At 38.8% G+C, this 19,898-nt stretch overlaps 1 protein-coding gene across 1 annotated transcript; it reads left to right on the forward strand.

The window, feature by feature from the left end:
* Positions 1-6,134: 6,134 nt before the first annotated feature.
* LOC109194660 (solute carrier family 13 member 5) lies at positions 6,135-15,211 on the forward strand. The gene is made up of 12 exons (XM_019345420.2): positions 6,135-6,292; positions 8,521-8,649; positions 8,731-8,867; positions 9,038-9,258; positions 9,380-9,560; positions 9,653-9,775; positions 9,912-10,124; positions 10,245-10,351; positions 10,458-10,579; positions 10,991-11,152; positions 12,261-12,398; positions 13,184-15,211. Exons 1-12 carry the CDS (start codon positions 6,194-6,196, stop codon positions 13,307-13,309), a joined length of 1,758 nt encoding a protein of 585 aa, XP_019200965.1. The 5' UTR covers positions 6,135-6,193; the 3' UTR covers positions 13,310-15,211.
* The last annotated feature ends 4,687 nt before the right edge of the window (positions 15,212-19,898 follow it).

The following is a 19,898-nucleotide window of genomic DNA, read 5'->3' on the forward strand; positions in this document are numbered from 1 at the left end:
GTTGATGATGTTTGCATCATCAACTGTAGCGCTTACAGGTGCATCAGCAGAAAAACCCACAGACTCAAAACCAGTTTCTTCCCAAAGGCCATAACCACCCTTAACTCACACATGCACCGCCCTGAAACCACCATACACAGCCCCCCCCCCCCCCCCTTCCCATTTCCCTCTATGAACCATCACTGTGCAATACCATATTCTATGTGCAATAACCCAACTGTATATTATACATAACACTATTTATTACATATTTACTTTTTTTTTTTTTAACACCGGTTTGTATATTTGTACATTTTATATATTTTTTCTCTGTTAATACTGTTCATATGTATATAGTGCTGCAGAACTGTGCCCAGGATGGGGGTATGGCTTCCTGAAGTCAATTACCATGCCCTTAGTTTTCAAGGTGTTGATCTTTAAGAATGACTGATCACACCAAGAAGCAAACCCATCCACAACAGGCCCATGGGAATACTCTACACCATGATGGAGGCTTACATTGACTGTGTAATCTGCATATTTAATGAAATGACTGTTAGCCTGTGTACTACATTAGTGTATAAAATATGTAGCAGGGGAGAGAGACAACATCCTTGTGGTGAACCAGAATTCAGCTGATTGGAAAAATAGCTGTTTATTTTCACACACAGATCTGCCAGTTAAAAGTCTAAAATCCAACTCCAAATCCAAATCAAGTTTAAACTGGTTAAGAAGCTTATCAGCTAAGAGATCTGGCTGGATATTAGTAAAAGCTGAAGAAAAGTCAATTAATAGGAGTCAAGCTTTGGCTCCATCCAGATGGCGACACAGGAAATTTAATAAAGTGCCCACAGCATCATCAGCACCCCTACAAGGCCTGTATGCAAATCGCAGGGGATCAATAAGCTTTACTTCCTGCTGCATAATCTTCTTCCTGATAAGCTTTTCAAAGGACTTCATCACTAAAGATGTGATGTGGGTTTTGTAGTCTTTGCAACTGGAGCAATAATTTATTTTTTCCATACCTCTGGAACTTTTTTTGTTGCTGAAATGACAGGAGAAACATGTAAGAAAAGATGCTGCATAATTGCTGTGTGTGAGTGTGCTATATGATATAAAGTACAATGCTAAATTTCAGCTAGTACAAACAGCTAGATTTCCCTGTGTTTAAACTGTCCGACAATACTCCTGAGGTTCATAAAAAGTTTAAATACCTCGGCCACTTTATTACTGATCAAATGAATGATGATGACATATATAGACAACACTGTAAGCTCTATGTGCAGGCAAATACTACTGCATGCAAATTCAGCTTCTGTTCAGTGCCAGTTAAAGTGGCTTTGTTTAACACACCATTATATACTGCCCCCGTGTGGTCATCTAATAAGCAATGTAGCTGCATGTTGCATATAATGCTTCAATTAGAATCCATTGTAGGATACCTAAAGGGGGCGGTGCCAGTCAGATGTTTGTAGTTGTCTGTGTTTGGACTTTTAAAGCACTTTAACACTTCCAGTTACTCATCCATTCTGAGTAAGCACTGACTGAAGTGTTTGTGTATTTATTGATTTCTTTTAAGTAATTGTGTATTTTATGTATATTGTGGTTTTATATCTTTAAAAATATTTTATATTTTTGTCATTAAGGTTTATTTGCTGTGTTTTGGTTTTGTTTTGTTTTATTTTAACTATGGACATAAAGTCTGTCAAAAAAGATTGATTGATTGATTGATTGACAGTTAGATGAGCAACCACTTTAAAGACACTACTGCTTTGATTCTTCCTATCTCTCACATAAAATTTGAGCTCCGTTAACGTAACGTAACGTAACTGTATTTACATTATGGCAACCTTTTTAACATAGTAAATAACTGAACAGACAAAGTGAATATAAACCGTCAGTAAGGTGAAGAAATGACCATTAGGGAATTAACGTTGAAAGTTATCGCTAGCTAACAGTTAGCTTAACAAAGGGACTAACCTTAAGATGCATAACTGATGGAAGCAAAACACAACCATGCAGTCAGTTGCTAATATTTCTTGCACAAAGTTAAACGAAAGCAACTACCTCGTTAAATTATAACTATTATAATAATGCAATAGCAGACCAATTGCCACCAACGTATAGCTCACCTCTCACCACTTGCACCCCGGTTCCATGCATGATGAGTTTGTCCGACATTAACTTCATAACACTTGGACATCCTGCATGATGACATGTGTTTGCTTCATTTTCTGGCGTTTAGAGATGAGTGTCAGCGGCCAGACGACAGTCAGTCAGCCGATTGTGTTTTGCTCTGAGCTGTTTTGAGCCATGTTTTAGAAGCAATACCTCACATAACACCAGCCCCCTCTCATGTGATTGCTACTAATGCTTGCTCCCTGCAGCTGTGACGGCAGCGCTTCATCTGTACTGCACGTATATTTGTTCTTCAGCACTTTATTTATTCTGCCATAAACCGCAGAAGTAAGGTTTGTGGTTACTTTTTTACAGAAGACTTATTGACAACCTACTTTTGATGTAACACATTTAGGGTAATATATTAAAGGTAAAGAATGGCCGAAATTTAGCCAGTCCTCTTGGCACATCGTGGTTCTTTATGCAACAACAAATCCCTCGTATTACAGAGACACTAGCTCTACTATTACTGTCTAAATAATATGGATGAAATCTAGCCACAATTTCCAGGTCTTTCTTCATTTTTTTCTGACCTTTAAGGACCCAGGAAATCACCTGATCACCTTCTTAAGGCCGCATCACATGATAGGCTACTTCCCAATTTCCCAGTGTTCCAAGTTCCCAAAGAGAAATGCTGTATTTACCTGATTTCTGTGTTGTATGGGTTCTCTCCACAAGGTGGCATGATGTGTGTATTTTTATAGACAAATCCTTCCCTTGTGCAGACTTTGCAATCTGCACAAGTGAAATTCTTCCGATTTGCTTGAGTGTCTGCTATGTTTATAATATCCCAAGAAAATACCTGCATTCGGATATTTGCCTGCCATTGTTATTTGCAATGTGCTCCTGTCATTATAACTGATGGCTGGCATCCAATAATGGTCACTTTTTTGTTTGTAGGTACAACACCAAAAACATTAAATCTGCTTAGAGTCAGTTAATTTTATCCCCACTAAATTAATGACTATATGACTATATTCATATGACTATATGAAATCAACTGAAGTACGCTGCATGTCATAGATGTAATGTAATTGGGGGGAGGTGATTGTAATTTTTTTGTGTTTCCATGTATATATTCAAATTCTTTCTCTGATATTGTAAATAAATAGAACTTGCATAAATCTGAGATAGAGACTACTACAAAGGTCACAGCTGCAAATTTTATGGCTGCAATTCACTAAACACAGCACATTTGAGGAATATGGCTCTCACTGTGCAATGATCAACGTTGTTTTATTGCTGTATGAATCCTTTTGTCAATATATAAGACGGCACTCATGTTAACACTCTGGACAAAACACATTTTAATCAGTGTATATACACACACACACAGGCACACACACACACATATATATATATATATATTTTAATGTATGGAAGTAAAGCAGCAGAATTAAGGGAATTGGCCGTCCACATTATAGTATATATTTGTATGCCTTTAAAATTGGTAAAAATGCCACTACACATGGTTGGAGACTCACAATTACAGGGACACAAATTAAAAGCTTCTCTCATCCTAGCATACCACCAATGTAGGATAATTACTGTTAGCACTTTCAAAGAAAAGATGCTGCCAAAAAACATGACATTCCTTGGCTCAGCATTTTATGTTCTTCTCTTACTTCTGCTCTTAGTTTTATTTAACTTCCATGCAGAATGTGTTTGATGTTTTAAAACAGTGTTGGCTTGGGTTTATGGTACTGACTACAAATATCCCAAGCTTACAGTACATTAAAAGGGAGGCATAATGAGGCATATTGTGCATCACATTTCAATGTATTACAGTAGCCCTGGAGTAAACTGTTTGTACTTATTTGTACTATTTTCACTTCTGTATTTTGTAAAACAATCATGATCCAGCTCCTCCACTACACTTTTTCCATAAGTGGTGATCATAGGTAATTAAACATTTATCATTTGAAATAATGTGACTAATGTTTAATAAACTCACTGGGTGGGTTACATTGGTTTCTGGAGGCTGAGAAAATAAAATTGTATGACAGTGGATATTATTTGTTTAGGAAAAGTAAAATGAAAAAGGAATTCAGTTCAGTCAAAGCTTCTGTGATGTTTTTGGTGAAATGATTATTGTGCTGTCTTAAAGAAAAATGAATGGGGATTTTGGGCCGATTGCTGCCACCATTAAGGATTTATTTTTTCCGTCTGTTTGACCTTTGTAAAACTAACTCTAAACCCCTTTTATTAGACAGTGACTGAGAAATTTTACTTTTAGCATTTTGAAAAGTAAAACTTAGATAGGGGAGACCGGGGATAGTTGTAACATTTTTGACATTTCTGTCTGTAAATTGGAGCTCTTTTAAGGTAGTGGATTCAAAATGTAATGCAAAGTATTTACATGTCTCTGCTATTAAATAGTGCAACTATTTTCTCTGCAGCACAATTATCCATTGGATGGTATGGTCTCAAACACAAAGAGTGAAATGTTACAATTAACCCCATAGTCTGGGTTAGTTGTAACATATCCTGGGGTGGAATGTAACACAATGAAATAAGGGTACTGACAAAACATTAACATGTAATCTTTTTTATTCAACACATGAATGCACTTGTGTGACAGAATGCAGAAATCTAGCTTTTGAACATATTCCAACCCCCTAAAAAGACAAATTATGGAATTTTATGCAACTGAATATTTCATTAATTTTGGTTGGTCTTCCTTGAGTTTGGCCTCATTGGCTCAGTGGGCATTATAACCTACAACTCTTGCACCAACTTTTGAACATAACAATGAACTGAAAAAATGTAGTTGTACACCAGCATTGCAATTCCAGTACTTTTTATCATGGCTTACCTTGGTGTGGTTTGCAAAGTGCTTCAGAAAGATGAGGAAATCTGTTTCTTGCATCCATCCTGATTTATTTCCACTACCAATAATTCCTACTGGTCCATCTCTGACACAGTGGTCTGCATAACATATGTGTGGGAACTCAAACATTGGAGGAATTGTGTTGCCAATGGCATTAACCGCATATACAAAGCCGACCAGTGAACCTCTCTCTGCTGATGTCGTTGCCCCAACTTGTTTAATATAAGTTAAAGTAATAGTGTGGTAAGTTGTAACATCTGCATTATTGTTACAACTAACCCAGACTGTTGCTGTTACAACTGACCCAGACTCCTATAGCCATGAACTAGCTAAGATTACAGCCAACGGCTAAAACATTAGCACTAAAGACCTACACAGAATATATCCCCATAGACATACAAATAACATAATTTAAGTTTGATGAGTTTAACTGCAAAGCAGATAATGCTATTAGAAATTGAAATAAAGTAGAAAAACTTACTTTTTGGCATACAAATTACTTTTTTTCGTGTTAAATTGTCTGTGTTTGACAAAATGTGCTGATTTTTCACATGTGATAGCAGAACTGAATTGGGCATGCACAGGATGAATCACATCATTTGAAACTTAGCCCTGATTGGAGAAATTGGAAGTGTTACAACTGACCCACGTTACAACTATCCCCGGTCTCCCCTACGTTTATAGAATTCCAAGAAAGCCTGGCTTGAAAAGTAAAATCCTTGGTTGCTTTATTTTTTAAGTTGTGTCTCTTGCCTAAGCAACAGCAACACTGAAGTCTGCCAACCGCATTGACCCCCCCCCCCCCCTCTAAGAGAGGTGATAGACGTGTGCTTACCACACATGATAATCGCCTTTGGGAATTTAAAAGGTAAAGAAATAAATAAAATGAATCGGATCATTTCCAAAAATGAAATGCAGGTCTCCTGGACTTTGTCGTGGACTCGTGATTTCGCTATTTTCTACAGTAAGTCTCCTAACTTTATTACTATTTATTATACTATTATAACTTTTTCACTTTTAATGATCAGTTCTTTGGTTTCGGCGTTTCACGCCCCCGTCTCTCTATTCCCTTCTCTCTCTCTCCTCATTATGTTTCTCTCTCTCTTTTATTTGCGTGGGACTCCCCCCCCCTCCTTCTTCTCTCTTCTTCGCCTCAAAAGTGCCTTCCACGGTGCGAAGTCTGCTTTTCTCCTTTTTCCTTTCAAGATGGCATTCTTGAAATGTCTTTTCTCTGTAAAGAATGAACTGATCCTCTTTTTAACTCCGTTACTTCTTCTTCCACTGCCGTTAGTGATCGGGACACAGGTATGTAATTAATCTGCGTTTGGCTTAAAACTAAACATAATCTAAGACAGGATGAAAGAATAAAGTAATTTTAATGAAAGAGATGTTACTTACTTTAAAAAGAACTTGAATGAACTAAAATTAAGTCAGATTTTCCCTTTCACGCGTTTTAATTTGCACTTGGTCTTTTGCACCTGTTGATGCGCGCTCAAGTGCACAGCGCTTGGAGCGCGTGAGAGCTGTCCAGTGTTGGCTGCTGCGCTCTCCGGTTCTGTTACTTTAACTTCTTTTTGGTAGCATGAAGGATAAACGTGGGACCACAGGGTAAAAAGGGCTCTTTAGACGTTGTTACTTCTACGTGGGTCATAGAGACAAAAAAATCACACGGTGCAAGCATGTTATCATTGGCATAGGTTTAAATGTGACGCATGAAAAGAAAAATCGGTTTTCAAGCAGCTGATATGTAACCGAAATGAAACAATTCTAAATTAAGTGAGATCCAAGTTTTGTCTAGATCTCACTTGTATGATCCTGACAGATGAAGAACCTGGCGTTGAGACACTACAGAACAACTTATCTTCACCCTTTGAACTATCATAACGTCTCATCAAAATTGCTTAATAATTATTGATCTTAGCTGTTTATGGACTGAAGTCAGACTTTCCTAGATAAGTTGCTGGCACAGACTGAAAGCAATGCCTTTGTTTGGTGCAGTCAGTCACTTTAATTCAACTGTGTAATTTGTGTATATACTGTATATTATGTGTATTTATTATCTCACTCTTATTGCCTGTTTATGCCCTGTCCTTGTCTTCAACGTCATGATGCTGCTCTGTTGTATGTTAATTGCCCCTTGGGCAGTGGCGGTCCTAGCCTGTTTGGCGCCCTGGGCGAACACTCAGGACACTCGAAAGTGAAGGATTTGTCTATAAAAATACACACATCATGCCACCTTGTGGAGAGAACCCATACAACACAGAAATCAGGTAAATACAGCATTTCTCTTTCGGAACTTGGAACACTGGGAAAGAAGAGGAGGAGTGTAGGCCGGGGACTGAGCCTGCCTATTTGCCTGATGCGCTGTCAACTTTACGCAATAATGCGAGAGGTGGAATTGCTTGCTTGTTTATTAAAGTGCTTGAAAAGTTTACAGAGCAATGTGATCGGCTCGCGATTCAAACTCTTAAAACATCACAGGCTCTAATGCAAGAAGGGGAAACTCGTTGTGCTGCGGTCAACAAAAACTACGGCTACCCAGCCCTGCTCTGTCAAAATCAAACCAGTGAATGACAGACTGACAACTCCCTCTTAATGTCGCCACTACCACCCACGTGACTCCCGTTACACATCACCATAGCAACCAAACAAATGAAAACCCAGTGATCATTAAAATTCAATACATTTAATTATGGCTCCTACAAGGAGAAACGAGCAAAAAACACAGGTAAGCAGATGTGTCACTGGATAATGGCAGGTCATGTATCCTAAAACATTAAGAATCAGAATACCTTCTTAATCCCTAAGGAGATTATGTGGATTACAGTTCCTCCAAGAAGAAATGGTAAAAATAGTAAGAGACTAAACTCCAAACAATATATACAATAATATAATATTAATTAGTCAGTGTCAATTGTTGATTTGTCCTGTTCTCATTGTATGACGAATTATGATGGCTGTTTGGTAGCCGTTTGCATACTATGCATACTCTCTCTCTCTTCATATGTGTGTGAATGTGTGTGTGCGTGTGCGTGTGCGCGCGTGTGTGTGTGGGGGGGGCGCGCCAGAGGGAGTGTTCGCCCAGGGCGCCAAACAGGCTAGGACCGCCACTGTCATAATGTCTGGTGTTTTCGTGTTGTTGGTTTGTTTTTATTTTGTTTTATTTTGCGAGTTGGTTATTAGATGCTGCTCCAGCCAGCCAGAGAATCCCCCGCCGCCCCGCCCTGTGCTCCCTGTGCCGCAAGCAGCAGGCGCACCTCGCAAACGGAGGGCGCCCTTACTCCCAGCAAATGGGCGATAGAAAACCGATCGGTGCCTACGTCATTCCCAATATGTGCTGGCTGATGTCGGGGCAGCATGAGTACGAGCAATTTTTTTTTTTTGCCGATGCCCGTGATGCCGCCCCCCACCACGATGCCGCCCCGGGCAACCGCCCGTGTCGCCCATATCTAAAACCGCTACTGCCCTTGGGGATAAATAAACTCTTTCTGATTCTGAGTTGTTTGTATGTTGTACTTTTTTTCTTAATGCAGGTGGCAGAATGTGGTTATGTGATAATCCTGATGGCAGTGTACTGGTGCACAGAGGTTCTACCTCTGGCTGTAACCGCTTTGCTTCCAGCTCTCCTTTTCCCTTTGTTTGGCATCATGGAGTCCAAAGATGTAAGTAAGAAAAATATGTCACATTGTATAAGCTTATTTATGTGTGCATACATCTAATGCAGTGTGACTCTTTTGTCTCAGGTGTGTATGCAGTACCTAAAGGACACAAACATGTTGTTTGTTGGAGGACTCATGGTTGCTGTAGCCGTGGAGCACTGGAATCTGCACAAGCGCATAGCTTTGAGGGTGCTGCTCATTGTTGGTGTGCGTCCAGCACTGTGAGTGGTTAATTACCTTTCAGATCTGTTATGACATCAAAAGCACAGATACGATGTAGATTAAGAAAATAATCCTTTCACTCCCATCATAAAAGTCTAACATACTTCATGTTCTGTCCCAAGAGCACTAAGAGCACCTTTCTGATTAATTTTCTATATCTTCTTGGCAGACTGATGATGGGCTTCATGGGTGTAACAGCGTTCTTATCCATGTGGATCAGTAATACCGCTACCACAGCTATGATGGTGCCAATTGTGCAAGCAGTGCTGGAACAGCTAAACACCAGTGAGGCAGAAATGCCTCAAATTTTCAGCTCGGATGAGCAGGTCCAAACATCAGAGACTGACAATAAAGCTGATTCACAAACAGAGAAACAGAATGAGGGACAAGGTGAGCCTTTTGTAACTTCTTTATGTTTGGCTAGGACAAAAAATCAATAAAAATCAACAGCGTCAAAGACTTCTATCAAGCTGCTAGTAGTCCCTTTTCATTTCTTTCTCTTTGTTTAAAGGCCCAGTAGTAGTGACTTTCTTAGATGCCACGGCTGAGGCTGTCAGGCATAAGGAGGCAGCAGAACGGCGGAGAATGTGTAAAGGCATGACCCTGTGTGTTTGTTATGCTGCCAGCATCGGAGGAACAGCCACACTGACAGGAACTGGTCCCAACCTGGTGCTCATGGGCCAGATGAGCCAGTGAGTGTCCCCTTATCAGTTATTAGTATTGCCAATATTTCAAATCATGTGTATTAATATATTCCTCTCATTTGTTTTTTCTTTTGTATTAGATTGTTTCCTGAAAACGGGGACATTATTAACTTTGCGTCCTGGTTCGGTTTTGCCTTCCCCAACATGATCATCATGCTCACACTGGCATGGCTTTGGCTGCAGTTTGTCTTCATGGGATTCAAGTGAGTTTGATAATGCATAAAGCCTGATTATAAGTGTCAGAGACTTGAATCAACATCAAGAAACCTTTTACCGCACTAAGACTGTGAGTGAGTGTAGAAGTGACACAAAGACTTTTCTTCCCATGTGATCCCCCAGCTTTAAGAAGACATGGGGCTGTGGGGCTGTGAAGACAGAGAAGGACATTGCTGCATATAATGTGATCCGTGAACAGCATCGCCTGCTGGGGCCGATGTCCTTTGGAGAGATAAGCGTCCTGTGTCTCTTCATTTTGCTCGTGTTGCTGTGGTTCACAAGGGATCCAGGCTTTGTCAGTGGCTGGGCAACAGATATCTTCAACTCCCAAGCAGAGTTTGTATACATATTTTCTATAAAAAGACATATAATTCAACACCTAATGTTTATTCCTTCAGAAATTTAGTTTATAAAATTGTGATATTACTTGATTTTTGCTATCACTCCATCCTTCAGGTATGTATCAGATGCCACGGTGGCAGTCTTTGTCGCAGTCCTTCTCTTTGTTCTGCCCTCCAAACCTCCGCGCTTGTGTTCTTTTAGGACTCATAGTTTTGACATGGGTGAGCCATCATTTCTGAAGAATGTTGTGTTTCCCATTCTTATAAGTTTGAGAATAGTAGGCTATGCTGTAATTAAACTTTGATGATTCGTTCCTTTGATCTGTAGCACCTCATCAAACTGCTGGCCCAACACCTCGTCTCCTCACCTGGAAAGCTGCCCAAAAGAAATTACCTTGGGGTATTGTGCTTCTTCTTGGAGGAGGGTTTGCTCTGGCTAAGGGCAGTGAAGTAAGTTACAAAGGCAGTTGTTAGATGCAATGGTTATGGGGACAATAACAGTCTTTCAAGAAATGTAGAACCTCACAATAGCCATTCAGTGTCTTGAGATTCTGATTCTACTTGTTTATTTTGGAGGCATGTTTATCAGATCTGCCAGCTATTTAGTCTGTTTTCAGTGGCATCACCATCATTTTTTTTATTTAATCTCCTAATGCAGTTTTAAAGCTTTACGCAAGACAAATGATAATTTCCTCTAGGGATCAATAAAGTATTCTGAGTCTGATTCTGAAATCTGTGGATTCAGATGTTTTTGGTTTTCTGCAAATATAGTTACATTGTAGCAGATGCAATATATTGTGACCAAACCTGAATCGCAGTCTCCTCAAAGTAAATATGCACTTTGTTTTGTTGTCTCTTTAGGTGTCTGGACTATCAAAGTGGATGGGAGATCAGATGGCTCCTCTGCAAAGCATCCCTCCCTGGGCAATTGCCATTGTCATATGCCTGCTGATTGCCACCTTCACAGAATGCACCAGTAATGTAGCCACTGCAACGCTCTTCCTACCCGTCTTAGCCTCGATGGTAAGGAAGTGAAGTAGTATAGAGCAAGTGAAATATAGGTGGTGTGGGAGAGGACAGAAAATACTGTTTGGGTGCAATAGCTCAGTTAGGTTAAGTGCTTCCTAGCGTAAATTTTTCCCCCCAGCTGGAGTTCAGCAATGAAACTACTGCCAGTGAGAGCTGGCCCATTTTCCCACGTTTTGGTTTGGTTACCCATCTTGTTGGTCATTCAGGCTGAATATGTTTGGCCCCCTTCTGTGGGCCCCTTCTCCCATTAATAACCTGCCAAACAGCAATCCAGTCCAGTGCCTTGTAACAGTGCCCTCCCCGCTGCTACTTCTTCTGAAGAATAGCATTTCTGTGCCCACTAGCTGAGCACTGGAGAGAATGCCAAAATGAGGTCTGAAACGCAAGTAGTGGTTTTCACATTTATTGATATCTTGAGGGAAAAGCCAAATAGATGCACAAGGATGATCATCCCGTCTCTGTTTAGCCCTTGAAAATACAAACAGAAAGTGAAGAAAGGGAGAATAGGTACTTTAGTCAGATTCACACAAACAGCTAAAGTTATGGTGAGAACACTTTGTGGCAACGGTGGCTTGTGGCATGTCACTTTGTGTGTCATCCTGTCAAGAAACTCTTTAGCATTTGATTTAGACGGAAACCCTGTGACAAGACAAAATATTGTCATCCTGGTGACCTGATATACAGCTGGAGTTTAACGAAGACTAAATATAAAGTTTAGGTCTTTTCACCCTTTGTTTATTTTGAGAACCAGAAATTACTGTGCACTTGTAAGCTAGTGTGCTGCAGGATATGTAATTCAGAAGCAAATTCCACTGAGTAATGTCTTTTGCAACTTTAAAGTCTGCCATTATCTCCACATATGTTGTACGTTTCTATTTTAAATATCATGACTCAGCACAGAGCCAGCAGGAATTACATCTTAATTACACACACCTAATGAGAGTTTTCCCTGCACACAGAATTGCATACAATTCATTCTGAGTTATGAGTTGGTGATTAAGGTTGCAGAAAAATAGCCAGAAAGAGTAGTGGAGGATGTTGTGATCAAGGCTGTATTCATCCATGAGTCAGACTGCTGAAACCTTGTGTGTGATTATTGCAGTCTCAGTCCATTGGAATCAACCCGCTGTACGTCATGGTTCCTTGTACCCTAAGTGCCTCATTTGCCTTCATGCTGCCAGTCGCAACTCCTCCCAATGCCATAGTCTTCTCTTATGGATACCTTAAGGTTGCTGACATGGTAAGTACGACGTTGGTTTTGGTATGTTTATTGTGTAAATTATATGTTGCAGTGCTGTGACTCTGGGACCAAAGTTGAACTGCTTGGTCTGCAGAATTTACATTCATAAAAACTTGCAGTTGTGACCAGAATCTCTTAAGTGACAGTCACGTTTTGACGATAGCTGATATTAAGGGTATTCTTTAGTTGTGTTCAGGCTGCAGAAGTGAAGCAATATGTTTTCCAGTGTTTTACAATAGTAAATGTTACCACTGGAAAGTTGTAGCAGATGATGAGTCACTCTAAGTAGCCAGCGTAATCTGCAATCTATTTAAAATATCTGCTGTTTTCTGTCACATCCTTGTATGGTTATAAGGCATTTTAATCAGTCAGATTAAGCACATTTTCTGTGCAAGCTGATACGATTTCAAATCAAATGACTTTGTTATGTAGAATTTGTGTCTCAAGGTCCCCTGCCATTGACTTTCCAGGAATGTTAAGCAAGTTTAACACCTTCCAATCAAATTATTGATGTGGATTTGTTACATAAATATTAAAGTGGTAGAATACAAAAAGAGTGTGCACATCCAAAACACTTCCATGGGTTAAAACATACACTTAAGAAAATCTGAGAGTTAACATTACAGTACATTTAAAGAAATATTCCAATCTACATACTGTGGGTCTTCCTCAAATACTTCAGGACTTTAGGGATAATGATCTTCTCATTCAACTTTCAGCAACAAATACAGATGTTAACATTAAACTACGTCTTGAAATGACTGCATTCTTTTCTTCTCCACCAGGCCAGGACAGGATTCGTCATGAACATCATTGGCATTCTTTGCATTACACTGGCCATTAACAGCTGGGGTAAAGCAATGTTTCACCTAGACTCTGTCCCTGCCTGGGCCAATGCCACTGGGGTATGAGACTGGCTCTGCAGTCAGAGAGGATCCATGCACAAGCCTACCCACAGGTGCCAGACTAAGACCTGTGGACAGAGGGATGGTACTGGACCACGCAGTGAGATGCATGTGTCCAATTGGAGTTAGGACACAAGTCTCATGAGGCTCGTTTTGATTGACACTTGAGTGAAAAAAAGTGGTGATCTATAACATTAGGGAGAAAAATGGTTCAATTACATGAAAATATTTATAAAATGTATATCATAATGATGTTAAACTTCAAAGAAGTTTAGATCTCTTATATAGACCTATTACACTATTTGAATCTCTTATAATACACATTTCTGTTATTCAGTACAATGGAATAACTGACACTATAGTGTCTGTAAATGTACGCTCCTTATATCCTTAAGTGAACCAAATGACATCTTATTTTCCTTTTATCAAAGAAAATTAGAGGAAAAGGAGCCATTCATATAGTCAAAGTTATTTAACATGTACCCATGTGTTTATAGCAATAAGCCATATTGTATATCTTGGTGATGTAAGTTGAAAAAATTTGACGTATTTCTTTTTTATTTAATTTTCCTTCTATGCCACTTCTGCTTTACTTTACAATATTTAAGAGAAAGCTATTTTCACATTCACATTTGTCGGACAGCTCCAGTAACTGGTTACCTTTCAGATTTTACACTGAAAGAAATCTGTGGTTTTGTAAAATATTATGCATTGATACCTTGATAATGAATATAAAGTTTAATACTATTAGTCCCGCATTGAAGTGATAGAAAAAAACTTTACTTGTTAATACATTAGCAGTAATTATCCGTTAACTTTCCATATAATATGACACTGACAAGAGCAATTCAGCTGCTTAATTATTACTTTTACTACTGATACATTTTTGGGTCAAAATATGTATTTTCATAAATAAAATACTCTATTTTCGGACATTTAAGGAGCGGATTATAAGGCGCAATATCAATAAATGGGTCTATTTTCATACATAAGGTGCACAGGATTATAAGGCGCATTAAACAAAACGTGACTGATAGCCTTGAGTTTGAAATCCGCTTTGTAAGCATGTCTCTTAACAGGTGCCATTTTTGGGTCCTTTTACACACAACAATATTACTTGGAAGCACAGTACGTATCACTCCGCCAGGCTCCTGACTACGGTAGCCGTAATGCTCAGACAATCCATCAAGTAGTACGTTCAAGTCGTACTAAAATATTTTGACAGATTTTTAAGCGCCGTGTACCACATAAAATCGGTTTCAGGTCAGTAAGCACAACCAGAATTAATACATAAGCCACACCGATTATAAGGGACACTGTCGATTTTTGAGAAAATTAAAGGATTTTGAGTGCGCCTTATAGTCCAAAAAATACAGTTTTAAATATTGAATGCTTTTTTGGTTGTATTTTGGGCAACTTAAAAAATATATAAACTGCAATATTTTCTCAATCACTCCTTTGCCATACAGAAGACTTTGCAAGTGAACATTTCTTAAGAGATTTTAGGTAACAAAAGGTAATGGCTAGGTTGGTGAACTTGGTATTAATCAGTTCAGAGCTAATACTGTATGTGCTGAATCAGACTTTCAAACTGGCTATGAATAAAGATTTCCCTTTTTGCGCTTTTTACATTCAAACTGAGTTCTTTAAGGCATATATTTGATTTGGATATTAAACTTTCTGTCTCATTAAAGCAAAACCTGTATGTAACGTGTACAAAAAGGATGACTTATTGTACTGTAAACACATTTGAAATGTACAGTATAGTTTGTCTTACAGCAATATTAATTGTAAATGAATTGAAATGAAGTGGTATTTAGTAATAACCGCATATAGTTTAATATTCTCTTCAGTTTCAAGACTTTTGTACATGTCAATTTATATAAAAATAAATAAATAATACAAACACATCCTTTGACGTTTCTTTTCTGTTCAAGGACTTCACATTAGATGTTCAATAACAATGGAAAAAAGATAAAATACATCCAAAGTACAGCTGTTTTCCACACACGGCATTTTTTAATTGAATGGATTTAATTGAATGAGGCGGGGAATTCAGTGATGTTTGTGAGAGAGAGACTTGTCAAGATGATACACTAGATTTAAAATGATTTCAAATGTGAGAAACTCAATTTGGCTGTTATTAACTGTAATGCTGTCTATTATTTTAAAAAGCGAGGATGGTTTATTATAACAAAAGCTCAGTCTGAGCTGTCATCCCTCACCATCATCCAAAACAAAATTATCAGATTTTCATCACCACGCAACTCTTTCTCAACAGCGTATGACTGTTATCCATCTTTTAAAGGACAAGTATGTTTCGCTGCCTCTTACTTATTGGCCTCTTGTCTTACGTATAAAGCTGACATGATCTTTTAAACACAGCATGGAAAGCCATAATGAGCCTGGACTTAAAGGCCACACCTAATGGCAAGAGGCCTATGACATTGTAATCCGAGATTAAGGTTCAAGGCAGGGATATTGTTAAGCATTGTTGTGCATCATAAGCATTATGAGCTTAACAAAGCTGTCTTACGTCTCCATTTAAAGATCTGCTAGAGAACTTTAATGTCACCCCATAAGTGTCGATCATTATGTTGGGTTTCTGTTTTAAAAACATGACGAAAGTTAATCATAAAACTCTGCATACAGGGAAGTAAACATCAACAAACCATGTTGTTGGTATAGTGTGACAGTAGAAAACATGGCCAAAAGGTAGCAGGAAGAAAAAAAAAAATCAAAGGATCAGATCAAAGTTTTGACCCCATTCTTTTGGGACAATTAAAATGTTAGATGGTTTTTGGTTAACAAGCGGTTGGGTGCATAGAGCAGTTTAGATCACTATGATCTCGTGTCCCACTGGGAAGGAAAACTTATGTAATTACAGTGTCTTTCTCTCCTTTTGCTCCCTCTGAGCCACCCACTCATTATCCAATTGCAACACATCGTCTTGTGTCGTGGCCTATATTATTGGCTATATATACATGTAAGCCCTCCGCAGGGTATTCAACCTGCGAACTGTTTGCTTTGCTAAGATTTTGTCCAACTGACTGCACAGGCAAGGACTCTGGTGAAGCTAAACACGCATTTCTATGAACCCATTATAAACTAGGCTTTCTAGTTGCAGAGTAAGCAAACAGTGAGCTTAATGAATGACTTCCACAAAAATATAAAGTAATTAGGGAGTTAGGAGTATGTAGAAGAGGTCAAAAAAGGAAACTTCATCCACTTGCATTTGGGAGCATTTTGTTGATGAGAAGGCTTTTGAAAACCACATTGCCCTTTCACCTCTTCTGTATCAGTTACATATGAGCACAATATGCTGCCTGTCCGATACAATCAATCCTCCCTTGAGCATAAAGACTTGTGTGTAGAGATGGTTTCAGTTAGCAATTGGAGTATCCAATTAAGCTTCGGACATGAGTGAGGCCAAAAGCAAAAAAGATCCAGAAGAGGACAGAGAGCTTTTTCATTGCTTACTTTAGGCCAAAGTACATCCATTGTTTAATGGGGATGGGTGGGATTTGGTGTAAATGATTACACTTTTATGAACTCCAAGTAAGCAACAGTCAGCAATGAAGACAAATGTTTTTATTTTAAGGTACTCAGACAAAACACTGAATGCAAACGAAGAGCAACAAGGAACAAAGTACTATCAACTGTGCAGGATTAAAACCTGGAGCTGATTTACAACCACGATTCCCAAATCAGTTTTGCCCAGTCTCTTTTCACAGTACTCTCTTTACCTGTATGTGACTATTAGGATGCAGTAAAATGTAAATAGAAACAGAATACAATAATATAATAATACAATATATATATTTTTCACTTTATGATGCATTAAATGTTTTTGATTGGTGAAAGGTCTGACTTGTAGGCAGGTCAGGTTAAGCATAGCTATTAAGCTATGCTGTTGTAATAGATGCAGTACTGTATACAGTTTAGGCTTAGGCTCCCTGAAAAACATGATCTGGATGGGAGCTTAGATTACTCTAAAGCCCGTAAATGCCTTTCAGGATTGATGGTGCCTTTCTAGATGTGCAAGCTGCCAACTCTGAAGGCGCTAATGCACCCTCATGCCATCAGAGATGCATGCTTTTGAACTGAACGCTGATAACAACATGGATAGTCCCTCTCCTCTTAAATCCAAAGAATGCAGGGTTTCACATTTTAAATTTTGGTTCATCTGATGACAGAACAGTTTTCCACTTTGCTTTAGTTCATTTTAAATAAACTTTGGCCAAGACAAGACAAATGCATTTCTACATCATGGCGGCTTCTTTGCATACTAGAGTTTTATTCTCTATTTCTGGATGGCACATTGAACTGTGTTCACAGACAGTGATTTCTAGAAGCATTCCTGAACTCATGCAGTGATTTCCATTAAAGATATCATGGTTGCTTCTAATGTGATGCCACCTCGGGGCTCAAAGGGCATCCAATATTAATTTTTTACCTTGTTCCTTGCACACAGATTTGACACAGAACGCAGTGTGAGGCAAGGAAGGATAGGACACAAAATCTAGGACTCAAAGACAAAAACTAAACTTAAAGGTAGCTAACGGCTGATTACAAAGCACATTAACTAAAACTGGGAAGGCTCTAGAAATCTAAACTAACTGACAGAACACAGAGAAGGAGACACAGGCGATATGTATAACAGAGAGAATCAGGGCAGAGAGGAAACACCCAGGAAACACGGCTGGACATAATCTAACTGACAAGACAGGGGAAGCAATATCGAACAACATACAGACAGGACAAAAGACTGTCAGAATAAATCAGAAAACATGAGAAACACACACTGAGATGTAGAATGACTAAATACAGGGAACACAGGGAGGAGACAGAGTTAAGAGCAGGAAGGACAAGGCTGAAAGAGCGAGGGATGGAGAGGGCGAAAGCGAGAGCAAGGCACAGAGAGAGAGAGAAACCACACAGAGACATGACTGGGGAAACAGGCAACTAAACATGGAGACAAGACAGACTTCACAGGGAAGCACGAAAAACTCAAAACACGGTCAAAACACAGGACCATGACACCTGATGGCATTTGTAAACTATTTAATTGAAAAGTTATTCTCCAGGGCTTTCTTTTTTTAGTAGCACTTACTTTTCAGCTTATTGTTGGTCTATCCCAAGTTTTTTGAAGATGGGTTATTGCTATTTTTTTCATGAAATATTAAATATGCCTCAGTCTAAACCTTTGCTATGTTCTCTATGTTCTATTGTGAAGAAAATGTGGGTTTATGAGTTTAGCAAATCTCTTGATGGATTATCACGTTGATAATCAATCAAGGACTGCCATGCAGTAAAAAGTTTAATTCATCCAATGTTATTTTATGACCAAGTAACTGTAAACTAAAATCAGTCCTGCCCACCTCAATCTCACTTGTACTTTGTTCTTTTGAAACTGTTAACATCCTCACTAAGTAGCCAAAGACAGTGAACATCATAAATATTGTAACTATCAACAACTACCAATTTAACTACAATTTTTAAGTCCTCAGAACAATTTCTGTTCACTAGTACATGATTTCCACAAACTATCCTTGTGCTGGGTTAGTCTGTCTTGGTGTCTTTTGGGAACTATCACACAGTTGGATGGGTTTGAGAATCTAATGTAATGCAGCGTCACGTAGCATTATGCAGCAAAAGTAGGGAAAATTTCCACAAGAAGAAAAATCACGGTGGAGAAAATCTTCTGGAAGCCATCTGCAAATTATATCTCTTGCAGTAGCCTCTCCCATAGCCACTGACTTCAGTGGTTATAACACTTGGCCCAGCAATTTTGTGGTGACTAGTCTTTTTCTTGGTGAAGTGCGTGAAACCAGTTCAAGGTTAGACACCTCATTTGTGGAAAAGAAGTAAAAATGTTGCAAGAAAGGTCTCACTCAAATTAAATCTATAGATGGACAGTGGAAAATGCTTTTTTTTACAGATTCAGGCTATTCAAAATAGCCTCCAAGAGCCCAGAAACCTGTTTCGCTTACTCTGTTTATTGATATAGAAAGTCGTAAAGAGAGCCAAGGCTGAGAAAGTTTGCATTTCACTGAACTTGGGTATGAATTTATTTGGAGAATACAAGCACACAAGTAAGTAGTTATACAGCTACTCCCAAATATTCATTTGAGTAATCTGGATAATCAATTACTGTCTGTCTGTTTTACTATCTAACTTTGACCTTTGCCAAAATGTAAAATATTCATTATTTTGTTTATAATGCGTTAAAGTTCTTCATTAACAGTCGCAGAGTCATTGTATGTCAAAAATATCGCTAATATTATGCAGAAAAAGGATCGAATCTGGGTCACCTTTAGCCCAGTACACTTGGGAATGTTAATCTGGGCGTGCATGTCAAAATATTTAAAGGTCATGAGCTTGTTAGTGTTAAGGGCACTGTCATTCACAAGGACTGTACTGTAATGAGACAGATGTTTACAGTGTTGTCTTTTTTTAGAGTACCTCCATGTTTTCTGGTGTCTTGGTGTCTACTGTATCTTCTGACGGATGAATTCGAGGTACCGCTCGACAAAAAATAAACCAAGTGCCCAAAACAAGCTGACAGATGACTCATTGGGCTATACGACCACAG

The sequence above is a fragment of the Oreochromis niloticus genome, linkage group LG14, assembly GCF_001858045.2.
Source record: "Oreochromis niloticus isolate F11D_XX linkage group LG14, O_niloticus_UMD_NMBU, whole genome shotgun sequence".
In the NCBI taxonomy this organism is placed as follows: Eukaryota; Metazoa; Chordata; class Actinopteri; order Cichliformes; family Cichlidae; genus Oreochromis; species Oreochromis niloticus.

What these genes read in the sequence shown, in the direction of transcription:
- LOC109194660 (XM_019345420.2), top strand. Translation starts at nt 6,194, where the DNA reads ATGGCATTCTTGAAATGTCTTTTCTCTGTAAAGAATGAACTGATCCTC. An exon ending in CTCTGGCTAAGGGCAGTGAA is followed by an intron (nt 10,580 to 10,990) that starts GTAAGTTACAAA and finishes TTGTCTCTTTAG; the next exon opens with GTGTCTGGACTATCAAAGTG. An exon ending in TACCCGTCTTAGCCTCGATG is followed by an intron (nt 11,153 to 12,260) that starts GTAAGGAAGTGA and finishes TGATTATTGCAG; the next exon opens with TCTCAGTCCATTGGAATCAA.